We start from the raw sequence: 21,128 nt of genomic DNA, 5'->3' as shown, positions 1-21,128 counted from the left end.
TTGAATGCAAGGGTTTGTCAACCATGATTAAAGCAGCAGCCAGCAAGGTACCATCACCCAAAAGACACACAAGGTCAGTTCAACTTCTACTCATTTTTGCTTTCTTGGTGTATATATGTAGCATGCATGTATGCTTTCCCTCATATAAGTAAAACTGCTCCTGTCTGCAGTCATCCAAGGCTTGTCAGTTAAAGACTACAGCAGAATAGACAAGGTTGCCAGCTCCTGCAGAGGTAGAATAAAGGCCAATCCTGGTTTTGTGATTTCATCCTGAGGCATTACTGTTCCTTTAGGAGTCTTTTAATGTCTTGACTCTGGAACTTCAAAGTCCAGATTGTTTTAGGATTTAAGTGCTAAGTCACAGCTGTCCAAAAAATAAATCTTCTGTAACTGGTTACCATGCCAGCTTGTCTTTGCCTACTAGCAGACAGGCAATTGGAAGGCAAGCAGTTTCTATCATACTGATCTCTGGCAATAGTAAAGCATCAAAGTTAGTTTGAAGATCAGTGTTGGCACCATATGTCTCTCTCACTCTCTCTGCCAACATTATGCAGTATAGGCTAAGTGGTTAAAAGGCTGCTATGCAGCATTTGTGGAAGAGTGTCAAGGATGGTGACTTGGTCCTATCCTTTGTGGGCAAGGTCTAATGGCAGCTAAAACACAATCCAACCAACAGTGTTGCTTGGGCTATGAACTAAAGGCAAATATCCAGTGGTGCTGCTGGCAATATGTTTAGGTCCTGCATGTGCTCTAGTCTTTACTCCTTGTAGCATTGGATAGCATTTTCCTCACAAAATCAGCTTAAAAACATCCACCAGCAAATAAATATTTAGCAGCTTCCCCAAGAAAATTAATTTGCTCTACCAATTATTATTGTATCTTATTCACAGGCATAGAAGATGACATTTCTTCATGGAGTCCATGCTTCACTCATGCAGATGTGCAAAACATGTGGAAAGGCTAAGCCTGTCATCGGCAGAGCAGCCGACACACATGAAGGGTTATGCCCACAAAGAGTCTGGAGGCAAAGGAGAGCCAGAAGATGCAGGGGTGCAGGAGGAGAAGGAAGAAATGCAGCTCGACTGTTGTCCTTTCAAGATTCACGGTGCTGAAAAGCCTGTACAGTCTCCTATGACTGCCCTAGAGGTGCCACTATATATTTTCAGTATATGTATGGAAGCCTCATGCTAATTTACAAAGCTGATTCCAGCTTTTTTCAGTTTCCCTTGGCTCCCTCAGGTGAGCGAGTTCACAGCTACACCTCAGGGTTATGCCTTGGAGTGGTGTGGTCTAAAATTACGCTGCCTTCTGATGGGGCTGCTAGCTCAGGCTGTGGAAACAGGTGATATAAATATTTATTGAGCACATAGAAATAAACAACATTTACTCACTTTAAAGGTGCCTCTGTATCACTATATTCTTTATGTAGACAGCCTAGCAATGGATACAGCATTGCACATTTTCTAGTGCCTCTTTTGTTTCTGCCTGTTCCTGCTCTTCCTTCTCCTCTCTCTCAGTGTCAGTGGGCTGAGGATCTTCACCCTCAGCAGGCAGGCCATGGGTCTTGTCTAGATTATGGAACATGCAGCAAACTAAGAAAATGTCACAGGCTTAAGGGGGCATTATAATAGATTTGCCCTAATTTGTCCAGGCATCTACAGGAGGTTTTGAGTAGGCGAAAAATCCTCTCTATTACAGCCCTGATCTGCCTCTGAATCTCATTGAAGCACCCATCTGCGACACTCTCAGGGCATGCGAAGAGGATCATAAACCAGGCTTTGTGGTGATAGCTTTTATCATCTGTGGGTTATTTGGGAGTCATTTACTAAGATAAGCTAGACGTTTTATCTGTGAACAACAATATTTTTTGTGCAGTAAATGGCATAACATAGGGATACCACAAGATATTTGAAATATCTTGTGTTAAATGTGCCCCACCATCACTAGTATTAACATGAACTAATTAGTTTTCAAATGCATACCAATGAGCTCATTAATACCATAAACTATTCTAATCAAATAATGCAGCTTGCTGAAAAATTCACAGGCCGTTATTTGAATTGAAATTAGCCACAACTCCCTCCCACAACATCCTATGTCATTGGTGCCCACATGTACCACAACAGCCGGCTCCTCCCCAGCACTGTCTAAAATCCTATCTAGGTGATGCATGAGGTCCGCCACCTTCACACCAGGTAGGCATGTTACCAGGCGATCCTCACGCCCACCATTTCTGCCCGAAAATGCTTGATATACCTATTTTATAAACATATGCTTGTATATTTTAGGCTGAAAAATATATAGAATGTCTCCACCTAATAGTCCTGAATTAAGTACAGAAGCAGGTAATTTATAAAGTGTGCACATACTGTTCTGAAAATACCTACTTGCATTCCTATTTGGAGCCACCAGTTTACTGATACCTCTAGTTCACTCAGTACTTCTTCAGTTGACAAAGACCCTCTAGTACTTCACCCTGAACCCCTACCATTTCACCAAGACCTAAAACCTGCAGACAGAAGACAAGTCAGATTTCAGTTGCATGAGTCCATTGGCAAATGTAAAAAAAACCACCATTTTACCCACTGAAATCCCTAAGAAAATTGCCCCCCCCCCCCCCGAGTATAAAGTGATTTATTTTCATAAGTTAAGATGCCTTTTTTATGGGTCAAAATAAAGTTTAACTTCTTAAGTAACTGATTCACGGATTTACGCACGCAGGGCACTCGCGCGCCGGCGAGCTTATTTTGCATAGGCCGCCGGCGTGCGCAAAGCCCTGGGACGGGCGGAAGTCCCGGGGCTTCGTAAAAGAGGCAGGAGGGGGCATGTCCAGGGTCATGTCAGGAGTCAGGGGGTGCTCCGGGGCAGGTCCGGGGGCGTGGTGACGGTTCGGGGACAGGCCAGGAGGGCGGTCCTGAGTCCCCCGGCATTGCGGCCTGTGCCGGGGGATGCCGAGGCGGTGGCGCAAGTTACGCCTGCTTCAAGCAGGCGTAACTTGCACAACAAAGGTAGGGGGATTTAGGTAGGGCTGGGGGGTGGGGTAGATAGGGGAAGGGAGGGGAAGGTGGGGGAAGGTGGGGGGATGCGGAGGGAACAGAGGCAGGCTGCGCGGCTCGGCACACGCAGGCTGCCGATTTTGTGCAGCCTTGCGCGCCGACCCCGGATTTTATAAGATACGCGCGGCTATGTGCGTATCTTATAAAATCTGGTGTACTTTTGTTCACACCGGTTGCGCCAAAAGTATGCGCTCGCGTACTTATTTAAGATCTACCTCTAAGGGTTTTTCTCATAGACACAAAATGGTAGAAAAGACTTAATGGATCTGGCCTACAAGTCAGCTATATCTGGTGAAGTGGATATTTAGTTAACTGAAAGTAAGCATCTACATTTGTCCACAAGGAGAGTAAATTTATAACATCAGGTAACTTATGCAGCAGCTACACACATATGGGTGAATTTTCAAAGGAGTTACGTGTGTAAATGTAATGGACTATCGTAGCAATTTTCAAAAGCTCACTTACTCGAGTAAAGTGCATTTACACATGTAAAACCCAATTTTAAGCATGTAAAAGATTTTGAAAATCAGGCTCATAAGTTACATCCCATTTGTAAAGCAAGCATATGAGCATAAATATGCTTTGAAAATTCAGCAAATATATGTGCACAAACGTATCCATACAGATTACACCTGCTTTTTGCAACATAAAACTTGTGTGGTGTGGTTTTATGTGCATATTCTTTATAATCAAAAGTATGCAAATCCCAACTCTTCCCCCAGTTCAACTCCAACCCCCGGAACACGTCTGCTTTGTGCACGGAACACATCTGTTTCATTTTTGCAAAATCACCTATATGTTTAATTTTATACACACAAGCCCTTGTGCAATATTATAACAAATCATATATGCATATAAACACAGGTGTTATGCCCTGATGGCTTGGAAAATTTAACCCACAGTGTATGTTTTCATTATTGAATGCATGTATCAGTTGCTCAATTTTTTAAAGGATAATTTTTCCAAGTAAATCATTATCTTACTAATGAGGTCATTCACTAAAGCCTTATTGCGTGCGTTAGGGCCCTAATGCATGCGATAAGGCCATATTGCATGCTAAAAGGGACTTTTCGCATGCGATATAAAGCTAATTAGGGGGAGGGGAGGAGTCGGGTTAGGGAGGGGAAAAGTTGTAGCGGAGGGAGGGAGGAGTTGGCGGTGTCTTTGTTGCGAAAACGTTATCAACGGTATCATCGGCAGTAGCGCGCCGAATAGCGCCACGTTTCATGGTGGTGATATTCGGTGCAAAAGCCGGCAGCGAAAACACCGTGGTGGTGCAAAATCTGTGGGCTTTCGCAGGCCCATCCCCCACCCTCCATTTTCGCTGGATTAATCTTTCAGCGATGAATGATGAATCCAGGCCTAAGAGAAGTCCCTTTGAAAATCACCATCCCTATGTGAAGAAGTCTGCTAACCGCTTTTGTTTGACATGGTTCAGTTTTGATTATTGCAGGTGCAAACTAGTGCATGTGTAATTTACTAATGAAAGCTTTTTAAATAAAAAAAGAAAAGAGAAGATGATCTTATTACAATCATTGGGTTGCTAGTATTTCCCACATACCTGCTTGAAGCTAACCATTATTCCTTACTGATCTCCACTGCATATGTAGTGTAGCTTTAAATGGTAAATTCCCTGTTTTCTGATAGCTGTTTACATTCTTTGCAGGTCAGGATACCACTTACTGACTTTTGAGACCATATATAAGCCATAAGTCAAATGTTTATGACTTACATGAAATGTTTCAAATATAAAGATAGTTGTTTTTGTTTTTCTTTTAAAGAATCAGCTTCCTTTGATAACACACAATATTCCTTTTTTTTATAATCCACAGAGAGTGAAGAGGTTTATCAGAAGCAGGTTTTGTCTATTTCTTGCATCATCTTTGGAATAATCATTGTAGGCATAATCTGTACAGCATTCTACTTCCGAACAAGGTAAGTAAGCATTTGTTATTAAATATAAAACTTAACATGTATGTATGTATGCTAAAGCCATGTCGCACACACTGAAAATAGCACACCACACATAACTGCTTAGCATGAATCTTAAAATAAGATTAGAAGAGTTAGCATGTGCACAGTAACATTTGCAAGTAGAAGCATGTACAGAAAGGATATCACAATGCAAATGAGGTGTTAGCATATGTATAGAAAACAACATGCTATGATCTCTGCCACAAGCTATTTACAGTATGCTCACTAACACTGAAAATTTAGCATCTGCCTTGGTTAATTTATGAAAGTTGTTTATAAATGAAATGAAAGAAAACTACCTTGCTGCCTCTGGAAATATCCTGCACTAAACTGATCCAAAATGAATGGGCTTATATTAGCATAGGGTATTTCTTTTCCCCTGAAGCCCCCAATAACAATATTTACCCCCAAACTTTCTGAGCAGTAGGGATGTGCATTCGTTTGAAATTAAATAATATGTTTTCAAAATTGAAGAAAAGTAAAACCAACACAATTTTGTTGGTTTTACTTTAATTTTTAATTTAAAAAAACTGCAAACAATAGAAAAATAAACCTCTGCCACTGGTTTGGGTCTCTCCAGACCTAACCTGAGGCTGACCCAAGGCTTCTCTGGGACTTCCCCAGGTCCGACCTGAGGCTTCCGCCCAGGGCTGAACTGAGTCTTATGTGGAGCCTCCACAAGGCCTCCTTGGGGCTATTCCATGTACCCAGTTGACCTCCAGCAAAAAAAAAAAAAAAAATTATGTGGGCCTCCATGCCCTCCCAAGAAAGTATAAATGTTACTGGGCCTGGGGACCCACAGACCTCTCTGGGGGACCCAGGATCCTTCCCATCCATCAGGGTTCAGTTCAGTAATAGGGGAAGGAGGGATCCCTACTCACCTCCATCCTCTGTGTCTGCCCCTTTCAAATGGGACTGGCATTAAAATGACTTCCAAACGGCGCTGGCTCAGGGCTGACCAGTGCCATTTTCTTATATGGCCATACAAATACAGTATATGGCCGTACAAGCATATGGCACTAGCTGGCCCTAAGATGATAGGGAGTTTATGCTTTTAATGCCATGGAAATTATTTTCTATCAAATATATAAAGGGGTACATTTTCAAAGTCTTAATCAAAATCTACATTGGAAATAACAAGCATTAAATGGGTTGGAGAGCTGAATCCAGCTAAGTGGATTTTCAGCCACCCAAAAGTAATGGGCTAATTTTAAAGCTCGCCGTGCGTTGAAACAGGGAGATATGCGCGTGGCCGGGCTACGCATACACCGTGCGCATTTTCAAATGTTCTCAGCCACGCGCATATCTCCCGGGATGAATACAACAAAGTTTTTTTTTAAAATAGGGGTGGGCCAGGACTGGGTGGGGTGGGGGACGGCCAGGACAGCACCATTAGTCACTGTCCCAGTGAAGCATGTGCCGGCAGCCGGCCAACACGCGTTACTTACTCCTGCTCCGGAAAGCAGGAAAGTATAAAAAAAAAATTTAGCAGACGGGATTTAGAGGTCAAGGAGGAGAGGGGAAAAGACAGGAAGGGTAGGTAGGGGGGTGTAGGAAGTTCCCTCCCAGTCCGTTCCTTTACTGGAGCGGACTGGGAGGGAATTGGGGAAAGGCCCAGTTCGGCGCCGCACCCCCTTGTGCGCACATGTCAGCATTCACGCACATTTGCGTGCGCCGATATAAAATGGCATGCAGATAGCGGATTTTATAACATTCATGCATCAACATGTGCATGTTATAAAATCCGTGCGTCCATGTGCACGCACCGGGAACCATGTGCAAATGTACACCGGTGTGCTTCTTTTAAAATCTACCTTTAACTGGATACTTTTAGTCACATTAAAAAGATATATTTCTGTGGTTTAACTTGGTTGGAAAAGAAAACTACATATGTACATTTAAGGATGAATGTTTGAAGACTTACAAGTGGAAAAATTAGTACATACACGCATAAGTAGCATCTACTCATGCACATGCTATTTTATAAAACTCAAAATTATGTGCATATTTTTGCCTTCACACGTAAAAAGGTGGCAGTCTAGGAGCATTCTGTTCTGGCATCAGTATTTCCACATGCAAGTTGCTATTTTAAAAAATAGTTATGCATTTTGATGTAATTTTCAAAAGAGTTATGCACATAAATGTAACATACTAGTGTAGCAATTTTCAAAGCCTATTTATGCCCTTTGGCCCAATTTTCAAAAACATTTACATACTTATAAATGGGTTTTACACATGTAAATGCAATTTACCCATGTAAGTGAGCTTTTTAATACTGCTACAATATATGCCATTGAATTGACCATAGGATTTACCTGTATTAGTGCAATTTATGTGAGTAAAAAGCTTTGAAAATTGCTACAATGGTAATTACATTTACACATATCCTTTTGAATATTACCCCCCTTAAAGTGCACTTATGGGCCTAAAATGTATTGACAATTCAAAGGCAATTATTGTAGCAATTTTCATCCACTAAGGATGGGCAATTGGGAGAAACAAAATAGGAAATGAGACAAAATTTCCTATTTTATTTCATTTCATTCTCAAAACAAAACAATTGAAAATTCAAAGAAAGTTCATTGGATTTCATGTTTCATTGTGAAAGCAAAAACAACAAAAAAAAAGTGATTTGTTGGGCCCAGGTCCAAAGCAGGTCCAAAGCCTAAGAAATAGACAGAGGCCCAAAACACAGGTCTTGGCCTATGCCCGAATGTTATGCCGGGGCTGGAGCCTGGATCTAGGCTTGAAGCTGAGGCCTTGCCTAGGCATAAACTGTGGCCTAGACCTAAGCACAATGCTCGAGTCTTGGCTGAGAGCTGGGCCTAGCGCTGGGGCATAAGCTAAGACTTCAAAAATTGGCCACACTTACATGCTCTATTGGGAATCCAATGTCACGTCACAGTCGCTGGCCTGACGCCGAGACCCAGCTCAGAGGCTGGGTCTCAATGTCTGGGCTTCAGCCCGGATCCAGTCTCAGACCTAGAGGACAGAGCACAGGTCTCTTCTTATGTCCTCTTCTGTTTTCTTCTGTAAAATGACAACATCTGCTGGGGACGCGCTGGAGCTAATTAACTCTGTTGCCTCCCTATTTAGTGGACGTCACCATTTTGATGTAGGTCAGTTTTAATGAACTGCTGTATGCCAAAAATGGTGACCTCCCCTGAAGAGTGAGAAGCCAAAGTTAATTAACTCTGGTGCATCCCCAGCAGATGCAATCATTTTACAGAAGAACATTGCAAGAGGCCTAGGCTCTGATTTCTGGTCTTGGGCCTGTACTTAGGCTGATGCCCATATATTGGGACCCACTTCTGGTATGGGCCCCAGTGTTGGCCCTGTATCTGGGTCAAGGCCCCAGCATCAAGACCTGGCCTTCAGACTGGGCTCCATCATCAAGGCTGGGTCCTGGCCAAGACCTTGGCATCAGGACCTGGCCTCCAGACTGTACCCTGGCCTAGGCCATGGCTCAGGCATTGTACCTGGCCTCTGGGCCCTGGCCTAGGTCATGGCCCAGGTGTCAAAACCTGGACTCTGGGCTGCACTCCAATGTGAGGCTTGGATCTGGGCCAAGGCCCTGGCATCATAACCCAGCCTTCGGACTGGGCTCCGGCTTAGCCTAAGTGGAGGCCTAGGCATCAGGATCTGGCTTCTGGTTGGGAAATGCTGGGCCTGGATCTAAGCCAAGGTCCCAGTGTTGGGAGCCAATGTCTGGACCAGGCCCCAGCATCAGGCCCGGGTTTGAGCCTTGATCTAGGCCAAGGACCCGGAGTCAGGACTAGCTCTTCAAGACTGGGCCTTGTGTAGTGCCTTGGCCGAGGTCATGGTGACCTACCATGGCCTAGGCCTATGCAAGCCCATCATTGTCGGATCCTCCCTGGGTAAGTCGGGGCCGGGAAGGATCCTGATTCTGCCATTCTTTCAAGTGGTAGGGATAGGTAATGTGGATGGGAGGACTTGGGAGGCCCCGTTTTATTTTTTGTTGTTGTTCTTTTTCAAAATTCATTGGGGAAATCCTCCGCTCAAAAACAAAATGCAAAAAAAAAAAATATTTGTACTTCTTCCCACTTCTAGTCTCTACCACTGACTTACACCCCCTAGTAAGACTCAATAGGTCCAAATAACATGCACCCCCACCTTCCCCCTATAGTCCTGTATTTCCCAGTTGCCTCCCAATCTGTTCCAGAAGCCCCCAGTATAAACAATTATGTTCCATTTACCACCCAGTATAGCCTTGTCTATCCAAGGTACACTCACTCCCACCCCTCTTTCAGACCCTGTTTTTCCCAGGTATACACCCTCCCTCCCCCACACTCACCGTATATATCCCGGCACCCTCACTTCAAGAACCCATTGCTTATGACCCTGTCTTTCCTAGTGACTTCCTTATATGACCAGATATGTTCCAGTTTGGCTCGAATAGGTCCCAGTCTGTCCCTGGTACACTCCTTCTTATTCCGTAGCCTGCCTCTATGTCCACTCACCTGAAGAAGCCAATCTGTTAAACGCCCGCCAAGTCCAAAATCAAAAGAATAGTTTGCACTTGTTTGAATAAATGAGCAGCAGTAAATGAACATGTGTTATTTGGATGATGTTTGTGCATACGTCACTTTCAAATAGATCATTATTCTCATATATGCTAACTCTGCCTTGACATTCTTCTGACACACTCTTGTATTGCATTTGTACTGTTTGCTCACATATACATGTGCATATGGCCCCTTTTTAGAATATGTACAAAGCTGCATTTGCTTCATATACAGTATATCTGTTAAAATGTCTAGGGATGTTCATTAGTTTCTTAAGTTCTGGGGAAAAAACAGAATTTGTGTATATTATTTGGTATTTCCACATGTACTATAGTGCCCAATGTAGGTGGAACAAGACAGATAATAATGAGCATAGAAATACACATAAAAATGCATTGTCCTTAGGTTATGGAAGTTTTTAAAAGAAACAAACTTGTAAATAATGTATATAAAATGGTTTTTATTTAAATCAATCAGGGTAAATGTTACAGATGTTTATCAACAGAATGAAAAACTTCAAAGTCTGTACCATCATCTGTGCTGGCAAAATGTTTGGCTGCAAATGCTTCAGTTTCATCATCATGAAATTCATATTCATTCTCGTTAGTAGAATCTGCATCACTGGACATCTCTTGCTTCAGTAAGCCTGCTTTTTGCAATTCATTTAAGTCTGTGTGTGGTTTCATGGCCTGCCATGCAGCGTCGATCCAGCTACAGACTTCTGAAGCTGTAGCTTTCTTCTGTTTCCCTAAAGGTGTGAACAAGTGTGTACCTTCATGCATCCATTTATCCCATTCTTTCCTTATTAGGCATTTAAATGCATGGTTGACAGCAATATCCAAAGGCTGTAGCTTGCAAGTAAGTTCTCCAGGGTTGATAGCAATATGAGTTCCAGTGGCATAGAACATTTTCTTTACTGAATCCTTCATGTGGGCTGCCATGGAATCAAATATCAACAAGCATTTTTTGGAAAAAAAATCCACCTTGTCGAACACGTAGGCACTTATCAGTCCAGAGTTTTATGACTTTGTAAATTTCTCATGCAGCATACATATGCGTTTGAGGATTACTTATGGCTTCAGTTTCTTGCCATTCACAGCAAACGCTAAAACTATGGTGAAGCTGGTTCGTTCATGACCAGTTGTTATTATAGATACTGTCTTAGGCCTAGAATCATCAAAATGCTATAAATGAAGCAGAAATATGGTGTGGTAGTGGCTGTGATAAAAAAAAGGGGCATGTTTAGGAAAATATCTGATTTATCACATCACAGAGTAAAGCTGTGCAACGTTATCGCATCATGCATCATTTTATGCATCATACGTTAATTTTTGTATTTATATATACAGGTTTCCTGCAGCAGCTTCTTTGAAAGTGTGTCAGGCTTAGGAGAGAGGAAAGGAGAGTAGGTGAGTTGGTAGTTAGTAGTTGGTTGGAGGTATTTATCGAGTTCTGAGTGAGTTGTCCTGTTTCTTGTTTCTCATCTGTTTCCCTGTACCTTTGTCTTTTGTGTTCTTTGTTGGAGTGAAAGTTTTTGTTAGTTTGTCCAGTTTGCTTGTCTGTCTTTTTTGTGTGAAGGAGTGGTGTAGTGGTGGTGAGGAACTGGAGAGGATGGAGCATGAGAGGTGTGGGGAGAGAGGAAAAGAGAGGCATGAAGAGAAGAGGGGGAGGAAGGAGGAGAAGAGGAGGGAGGAGGTGGGCAAGAGTGATAGGAGGAGCAAGGATAGGGACAGGAGAAAAGATAGGGAGGAGGAGGGAAGGGATAGGAGGAAGCAGGAGGGGAAAGGGATAGGCAGGTGTGTGTGGTAGGAGGAGGATGGCAGACTAGGGATAGACAGAGAGGGAAGAGGGGAGGGGAGGGGAGTTTGCAGGACTGATGCAGGAGGGGAAAAGAAGGGAGGGAAGGAGGGAGGGAAGGAGGGAGTGAGAATTAGAGTGAGGAGAGTGACACCTCTCTGGAAGTGGCAACCCAATCATCTGGTAGCCAGGCAGCAGGGTGGCCTTATCTAAGGGCCTTAAAGCTCAGCATGGAGGACAATGAGATGCTGATCACCGGGGTCCTAGAAAACTACAGTCTGCTCTTTGGGAACCAAGCTGCAAAAACATCCAGGGCAGCCAAGGGACAGATATGGTGCACCACTGCCCAAGAAAAATCAAGGTACAGTGGAATTAGGAGGACTGGGGAGCAGGTGGCCCACCGCTACCATGATATAAAGGGATAGCTCAAGAGCAAGGTGGCAAGCAGGAACAATAATCAGCAACAGATGGGAGGAGGAGCCCCTTGCCCCATCATCCTGATCCCGATGGAGCAGCACCTGATTGAATGGCTGGAACCAGACTTATTTGAGAGGATGGAAGAAGCCTTGGATACCGCATAAGCTGGGTCCAATAAATTGACCTCACCTGTTAATGTCAAGCCTGCTACAGATGTACACATATTTAGACATAAGATGGTCACATTGAAAGATTGATGAATTGATGAAAAGTGCACATCTTATGCCAAACATTACATGTATAATTCCTAGCATTTATACTTATGTCTTCTTCTTTGTTTCCACAGCTCTTGCCTGGGAAACTGTCAGTCCCAGCCATCAAGTTCCATGACCAGCAGAGCAGCCTCAGGGACCAGAAGTGCAGCAGCAGCAGCTCGTGTGGCAAACCTCCAATTGGACACACAGACACAATGGAGTGAGGAAGACGAGGAGGAGGAGCAGCTCCAGCAGCCACCAGAAGAGCACCAGTTGCTTGCACCCTTTGGTTCACCCCTTAATTTGATATAAATCTTACTCTCTAGACTAATGCCATGGGACCAAGCTGGCCAATCCCCACCTCACTCCAGCATGCCCATTCCCCAGCCAGATCCAACAGATATCCAGCCTGATCAGGTTACCAACTCGGACATGCCAGTGTTGTCCTGCAGACAATACTTCAGCCTGCACTAGCAGCAGAACAGCAGGTCCACAAAACCATTGAGCATATCAAGAGGAGGCATGGCCTCTAACTGAATCTCATACGGGCAGAGCTGGTGTGTCTAAGGAGGGCTCACATCAGGACCACCCAGGAGTAGATGCCATGCAGCAGTCCCTGGCTATCGGGACAGCCTAGGGGAAGGCTTTCCCAAAGTGTGCCACTCCCACCCATCCAAAAGATCAGGCAAGGAAAAGGGCCATGAGCCCCCTCCCAAGTAGTTAATGTTTTAAAGTGTAACAATTTTCACTCAAAGATCACTTCTCAAGCCTTGCCCGTCCTCACTATAGACATCCTTTGCAGCTAGACAGAAGATGATTGCTGGGCTCGTCTTTACTACAGAGTTCATGTGCCAACTAGATGGAAGAGGACTGCTGGGCCTGTCCTCACTACAGAGTTCCTGTGCTGGCTAAATAGAATAAGACTGCTGGGCCCATCCTCACTACAGAGTTTCCATGCCAGCTAGATGAAAGAAGACTGCTGGGCCCATCTTTCCTATAGAATTCCTGTACCAGCTAGATGGAAAAAGACTGCTGGGCCCATCCTCACTACAGAATTCCTGTGCCAGCTTGCAGATTGGTATGGTCTACTGTCATCATGAGTTATTCTGTTGCTTGTTTCTTACGCCTTGCTCTATGCTCTGCCCATAGTCCTGCCTCCTTGATGGGGTCTCCAATCACAGTCCTGCTGCTAGTGTCTCTTCTTATCATGTCTTATCACCTGGTCCTGCTGCTGGTGTCTCTTCTCTTCATGTCTCATCTCCTGGTCCTGCTGCTGGAGTCTCCTACCTTCTCATCCTGCTGCTGCCTCCATGCTACTGTGTCATCTCAGCCTCCTGCTGCCTCCATGCTGCTGTGTCATCTCATCCCGCTTCTGTCTCCATGCTGCGCTTTCCAGTCCGGGTCCTGCTACCTCCATGCTGCGCTCTCCAATCCAGGTCCTGCTGGCTTATTCTTGAACTTTGATGCTGTAGTCCTTACGCAGGATCCCCCTTTCAACATGGACTGTTCTGGTATCAGCTTTAACATTACACCGGTACTGTAGCAATTGGGTTATCACTTCCACTTTCTGTGGTCTTTGCTGTAATCCTGAATTTGCAAAAGGATAAGGTGATAATACTGTATATGTCATGTTGACGTAACTATGTACAGTTCTACAGTAAATGTATTGGTCATTTCAGTTACAATGTCATGTGCTATTTTATCTCTTGTCCTTGCAGAATGTGATTACCAAAGACCTTGACTTGCTTTCAATCTGTTGACTGCAATTGGTTATTAAACTAGTCACATATTTTGAAACTTAACTTTCTGGTTGTGTCTTTTCATTGTGCGGATTATTTCTTAAGGGATCACTAGGACCAAGGTTTGGGATCCATATGGCCTTTCATGTTAGAATACCATTGGCCATTGCAACTAGGCAAATGTCTTACATGCAAGACCATGCAAGGCCTTTAAACAGAAAGCTCATTGTATGTTCCAAAAGAAGATAGCAAGAACAAACCTGGAAACTCCTTACTGTGGAGCTTCACAATTGCCTCCTGTTGCCTTCTCCAGAGAGCATACTCTTAGCTAAGTGTATTGGGTACATGGGCATGTATGTGAGATGGCCACTATCTAAGTAGTGTTCACCTCCATATGCTGTCCATTAGATTAGGAGTCGAAATGCTTAGCTAGAGGTACTATAGGTATCTATTCATATAATTGGTGGCCAATAGGTTGTATAGGTATGGGAATGACATACTACAGCAATAAGAAACCATTGACCTCTTGCTTGGTGAAGATATATCATCTCTGAACAAGCAATGGGCCTTCTCTCTGGGTCTAGCACCAAATGCTGTCATCACATAAATCTTTAGTCAGAAGCTGACTTGAAAAGTACATTGAACCCTAGTTCTTGGGCAGCTGCAGATTCCATGCCCAGAAAGTACATAATGTATATTTAAAACTTGTGTGGTGTTAGGTCAAGTGACACTAACTACCCCACAATATATTATTTTGGGCCCTTAACTTGTGTCTGCAGTCCACTTAAAAGGCACTAAAAAAACCCATAAGCCTTATTCGGTCTCGCACTTCAAAAAATATGTCATCTTCTTGCAGCCTTCTCTAATACTGTGTCAGCTGCTTTCTGACAACTGAGGAGGAACCAGGGAGTTGTGTAGGATAGAGATTCCCCACTGCCAAGGATCAGACAGCAATCAGCCCTGCTGTTGCCAGGATCAGGCAGATTTCAACAGACTGGCTGCCACCCCTGTATTGGCCGGGGTTGTAGATTTTTACATACCTCTTCTGTATCTCTGTGAGATCATCCTTAACTAAGACATATGTCCAGATCCACAACCCTGGCCAGTACAGGGGTGGGACTCAGTCTATTGAAGTCTGCCTGGTTCCGGGCAACAGCAGATAAGTGGTTACATAGGCCTCTGTCTCAAAACATAGAACCTCTCATAGGGGTGCTGGGAAAACGTCTGCTACCCCCCACCCTCAGCTATCAGCAACATGCTGACACAGAGCTATCCCCCGACTCATTTATCAGTAGAACCTGATAGTAGCTGCCATGAGGGCCCCATTAGCCTTCCCCGCATCCCAACATTCCCAAATTCAGTGGGCAGTATTTAACTTCCCCCACCCAAAAAAACAAAAACCACAGTCTCCCTGGCAGTGTAAGCTCTTCCAAACAGGCACACCCCAAAATACCAGTACAAATAGGCCCACTCCAGTTGCTGGGTGGAAGAGCCTGAAGAGTCAGGAGCTGGGGGGAGGTGTATACTACAAGCAGATATGTGCTCATCTGCCAAGGAAAAACTGCATATTTGAGTTTTAACACTGTCAATGTTCACACCCCCTTCCTGAAATCTATTAAAAACCAGGGTCAGGCTAAGGTAGAACAGTAAGTAAAAAGTGAGAAGCCATTTTCTCTTCCTCCTACATATTCCCCTATCTGAGGCATCCATTGTAAAGAGTAGAAGCATAGACTTGATTGTGTCAAAAGCCAGTGTGTGCTAAATGTCTTCACACACAGTACATGTTCTGGTGTATGCACTGCTGTGGTAAGAAAGGGAACAACTAGGCCTGCATCACCTCCAGAGACTGATATAGACAGAGGCTAACACAGCATGTCACTTACCAAGATGCGCACAGACTGACAGATTTGTTCTGACATTGTTTTGCACAGATTACCTCAGCATGTAGTTTACCTACCCATGCCCAATTGGGATGTTACTGGCCTGTTCATCATCAACCACCATTGATGACTTGTCCTTACCTTCTAATGGAGTCAGAGTCACTACTCCTCACAGAAGATTATCTTCACCTGGCAGCATGACAGACATCTGTCAGACAGCACTGTAGATGACCCAAAAAATAGTTTGAAAAGTTGAAATAACCACAAAAATATCGATTCAGCTATATTATGAAAACTCTATTGAAAACTCTTTTTGGAAAGATATCTAGCAAACATCACCTATTGCCACAAAATGCTTTCTGGCTTATATTATGAAGACCATGTAGCACTGGGCTTATCTAATCATAGGTTGCATAGATATCCGATATTCTCCCTTCGGGGCTATATCGCAAGAGCAGGCACTGTATGATATGAAACAACTAATGCATGCACTTATCTCAATCCACAAGAAAATTAATGGCATGTGTAGTAGGGATGTGAATCGTGTCCTCGATCGTCTTAACGATCGATTTCGGCTGGGAGGGGGAGGGAATCGTATTGTTGCCGTTTGGGGGGGTAAAATATCGTGAAAAATCGTGAAAAATCGAAAAATCGAAAAATCGCAAAACCGGCACATTAAAACCCCCTAAAACCCACCCCCGACCCTTTAAATTAAATCCCCCACCCTCCCGAACCCCCCCCAAATGACTTAAATAACCTGCGGGTCCAGCGGCGGTCCGGAACGGCAGCGGTCCGGAACGGGCTCCTGCTCCTCAATCTTGTTGTCTTCAGCCGGCGCCATTTTCCAAAATGGCGGCGGCCATAGACGAACACGATTGGACAGCAGGAGGTCCTTCCGGACCCCCGCTGGACTTTTGGCAAGTCTCGTGGGGGTCAGGAGGCCCCCCACAAGCTGGCCAAAAGTTCCTGGAGGTCCAGCGGGGGTCAGAGAGCGATTTCCCGCCGCGAATCGTTTTCGTATGGAAAATGGCGCCGGCAGGAGATCGACTGCAGGAGGTCGTTCAGCGAGGCGCCGGAACCCTCGCTGAACGACCTCCTGCAGTCGATCTCCTGCCGGCGCCATTTTCCGTACGAAAACGATTTGCGGCGGGAAATCGCTCCCTGACCCCCGCTGGACCTCCAGGAACTTTTGGCCAGCTTGTGGGGGGCCTCCTGACCCCCACGAGACTTGCCAAAAGTCCAGCGGGGGTCCGGAAGGACCTCCTGCCGTCCAATCGTGTTCGTCTATGGCCGCCGCCATTTTTCACCGCCATTTTGGAAAATGGCGCCGGCTGAAGACAACAAGATTGAGGAGCAGGAGCCCGTTCCGGACCGCTGCCGTTCCGGACCGCCGCTGGACCCGCAGGTTATTTAACTCATTTGGGGGGGGTTCGGGAGGGTGGGGGATTTAATTTAAAGGGTCGGGGGTGGGTTTTAGGGGGTTTTAGTGTGCCGGCTCACGATTCTAACGATTTATAACGATAAATCGTTAGAATCTCTATTGTATTGTGTTCCATAACGGTTTAAGACGATATTAAAATTATCGGACGATAATTTTAATCGTCCTAAAACGATTCACATCCCTAATGTGTAGTCCTGAAGTCCATCCTCCGACACGGCAGTGTTTCAGAGTGTATTACTCCTTCTTCAAGGAGCTCCAGGAAACGACAAACTGTCAATGCAATTCTACGTGGAAAACAAACACAGAGTTCTTGTAAGATGCCCTATGGCTAATATACTACAAATGTATTCATCGCACCCCTGTTTTTTATGTAAACCGACATGTGAGTTTTTCATGAATGCCGGTATAAAAAAAACCTTAAATAAATAAATAAATGAAAATGGCTCAAGACTTGGAAGGATGAACTTACTGAATGACTGTATGTGATCAGTCCATAAACAGCATCTGCTTGAGCACTAAAACGATGATAATTGAAATATTTCTCTGAAAGAGTGCAACAATGTGAACTGCTAACTGGTAATAAGAGTACTTACGTGCGCTACCAGAATGCAGCCTGCCAGGAATCTACTCCGTGACTGACAACTGGAGCACGGCAAAATGCCGTATTTAAAGGGAGATTCTCCGACTGCGTGAGGAAACAACAGGAAATGATGTGCATAACCCCAAATTTGGTGAATGCCATATATGGAAAGTGACGTATATGGGGAGTTCTTCCATTGTGATAAGATCCATGTATGGGAAATGACATCACGATCGCGGCTATTTTGAAGGTGCCATTCAAATAAGGGTGAACCAATCAATTTTTTTATTCAGCTCTTGTGGTTCCGTGGAACGCAGTCGGAATATCCATTGATTTTCTTTAAAATTCAGCAGCACTGATCTATCACCTCCTCTCCAATGTGGCGGGATTAGTTCGAGTATGATCCACTTAAAGTCTTCAAAAAAATGTGTGTGTACAATCAAGATCACATCGCACATTTTATAATCTTTCTACAGCAGAAAACAGTGCATTAAGATGATTAGCAAGTTTATGATCACCATAGGCCTGTAGTGGGAACCGAAGCCAAAAGATATAATTTTCTAAACAAAGATAATGCTTAACATCATTATCCATGGGGAGTGTAGGGATAGGCTACTACTTTGGCAGCAGAGAAGGTATCCCCTCCCACATGTTATGTCAAATGGGAAGGATCCAAAATGGCTGGGCCCTGTGACATAGTGAGGGCAAAGGCTATCGGCACCATTTTGAATACTGGCAGCCGACAGCCCGCGTGCAGGAGGTCGCTCCCAGACCCCCGCTGGACTTTTGGCAAGTCTTGTGGGGGTCAGGAGGGTCCCCCAAGACTTGCCAAAAGCCCCTGGTGGTCCAGCAGGGGTCCAGGAGCAATCTCCTGCACTCGGGCCATTGGCTGCCAGTAATCAAAATGGTGCTGATAGCCTTTGCCCTTACTATGTCACAAGATGGCGCCGGCCATCCATTGCTCCTACCATGTGACAGGGGCTGACCAATGGCACCGGTAGCCCCTGTGACATAGTAGGTCAAAGGCTATTGGCGCCATTTTGAAAACCGGCAGCCAAGGGTATGAGTGCAGGAGATGGCTCCCAGACCCTCCACTGGACCACCAGGGAGTTTTGGTAAGTCTTGGGGGGGGGGGTGTCAGGAGGGTGGGGGGTTTGTTTAAATTGGCTCCTTTAGGCGGCCAAATAATTCGGCGAAGATTTGTTGTATTCGTGAGGAATCGTGATACGTTTCACTTCCCCACAAATACAGCAAATATGGCCCCATACGTTGCGGATTACCAATTTGTAGGGAACGAATGCACACCTCTAGTGATTACCCCAGTATATATATATATATATATATATATATATATATATATATATATATATATATATATATATATATATATATATACACCCTGTTTTATTGTATATTGTATATTGAGATGTCTTTAGGTTTTATTTTCATGGTTTATGTTAAATGTTTTAAAAATTAATGAATGTAAACTTTGTTATTCACACTGAACAATGAAATGGAAGTAGCGGAATATAAGAATGTTTGAATGAATGTACAAATTAACAAATAAATAAATATTTCTTCCTATTAGGAAACAAAATAAAAAAATTCAGGAACAGCTGAAAGAGACCAGAAATGGGAAACACTATAGCCTAAATGCTTCTAGTATGATGGAAAAATCAAACACCATGGCACAAAACAGAATCCAGATGCAAAAGGTATGTAATCTTATCAGTTACCATTCTGAAAAAATGCTTCAAATGCCAAAGGCATCAACTTCATCTGTGGTCATTGCCTATTTTCATTCTCATTTAGACAATCTTGAAATATTTATGTAACAAAAGGCAGAGTCACACTTGGGGGAGTAGGAAAAGAAAACATTACTATTTTGTAGTGCATTACTTTTGGCTTTTTAGGTTATATAATTGAACATAAGAACATATCATGCTATGCTGAGTCATAAAAAAGTCATCAAGCCCAGAATTCTGTCTCCAATAGTGGCCAATCTGATTCACAATTTTCCCTGCATATCCCAATATGTAGATATATTTCTTATTGCTCACTCTGAGGGATAAGTGATGGCTTTCCCAAATCTACCTGACTACTAATGGCTTATAGACTTTACCACCAAGGTAGTTGTCTGAAACTCTTTTAAACCTAGCTATGCTAGATGCCTTGACCCTGTCCTCTGGAAACACATTCCATAGCTCGATAGTACGTTGAGTGAAAATATATTTCTGCTTTTTTATTTTAAATCTGCTACCTGTTAGTTTCAAGGGTTGTCCCCCTAGTTTTAGTATTTTTTGAAAGGGTAAACAAGTATCCTCTATTTAGTTCCACTCCACTCATGATTTTATAAATCTCTACTACATTGTCTTTCAGCCGCCTCTTCTCCAAGCTGAAGAGTCCTAACCTGCTTAGTCTTTCTTCATAAGAGAGCTGTTCCATTCTCTTTATCATTTTTGCTGCCCTTCTATGTACCTTTTTTAGTCTTACTTTATATTTTTTTGAGATGGGATAACCTAATGCACATAATATTAAAGATGCAGTCACACCATGGATCGATACAGAGGTATTTTGATATTATCCATTTTATTTTCCATTCCATTGTGAATAAATGCTAACAATTTATTTGATTATTGGACCCCCACTGCTTACTGAGCTGAGAATGTCATTGTACTGTCCAGATTAACTCCAAAATCCTTTTCCTGTATGGTGACTCCTAATATGGAACCCAGCATTATGTACAGTTAGGATTTTTTCCTCTATATGTATCACTTTGTGCTTGTCCACATTAAACTGTTCCCTATTTCTGCAGTCTTGCAAGGTCCTTCTGTAGTTCCTCAAATTCCAGTAGTGTTTTAACAACTTTTAATAATACTGTATCATCTGAAAATTTGATCACTTCACTCATTGCTTCTTTTTCCAGATCATATGTGAATATGTTAACTAGTCCCAGTCTCAGTACAGATCTCTTGTGCATTCCAATATTTACTTTTCTTCATTGAGAAAACTGACCTTTTAGTCCTACTCTCTATTTCCTGTTTTTTAACTATATAACAATCCACAATAGGACATCATCTTCTAACCCTTGACTTTTTTTATTTCCTGAGGACTATCTCATGAGGGACTTTGTCAAATGGCTTCTGAAAATGCAGAGACACTATCCGTATCCACATGTTTACTAATACTTTCGGAAAAATCCAGTTTATTGATAAGGAAACACTTCCCTTTGCTGAATCTATGTTGGCTTTTGTCCATTAGGCCATTTTTATCCATATGGCCAGTAATTTTTTTTAATAATTATTTTTTACAATTTTGCCTGGCACCAACATCAGGCTCACTGGTCTATAGATTCCTGAATCACTGCTGAAGCCCTTTTTAAAAAACTTAATGTTGCATTGGCCACCCTCCAGTCTTCAGGTAGTGTGATTGTTTTTTAATACTAGGTTATAGATTATTAGGGA

General features: G+C 43.5%; 1 protein-coding gene across 3 annotated transcripts in view; it reads left to right on the top strand.

Moving 5' to 3' along the window:
• The window catches only part of NRG3 (neuregulin 3), a 1,991,595-nt gene that overhangs the window by 1,848,094 nt on the left and 122,373 nt on the right, over positions 1-21,128 (top strand). For all 3 annotated transcript variants that reach the window (XM_029609451.1, XM_029609452.1, XM_029609450.1), the window contains exons 5-6: positions 4,889-4,991; positions 19,253-19,379. In XM_029609451.1, the coding sequence (XP_029465311.1) occupies positions 4,889-4,991; positions 19,253-19,379 (230 nt within the window). The remainder of the gene's footprint in view (positions 1-4,888; positions 4,992-19,252; positions 19,380-21,128) is intronic.

This window comes from Rhinatrema bivittatum, chromosome 7 (assembly GCF_901001135.1).
Source record: "Rhinatrema bivittatum chromosome 7, aRhiBiv1.1, whole genome shotgun sequence".
Taxonomy (NCBI): Eukaryota; Metazoa; Chordata; class Amphibia; order Gymnophiona; family Rhinatrematidae; genus Rhinatrema; species Rhinatrema bivittatum.
The sequence above is the reverse complement of the archived record's forward strand: the minus strand, read 5'-3'. Positions and strand labels throughout refer to the sequence as shown.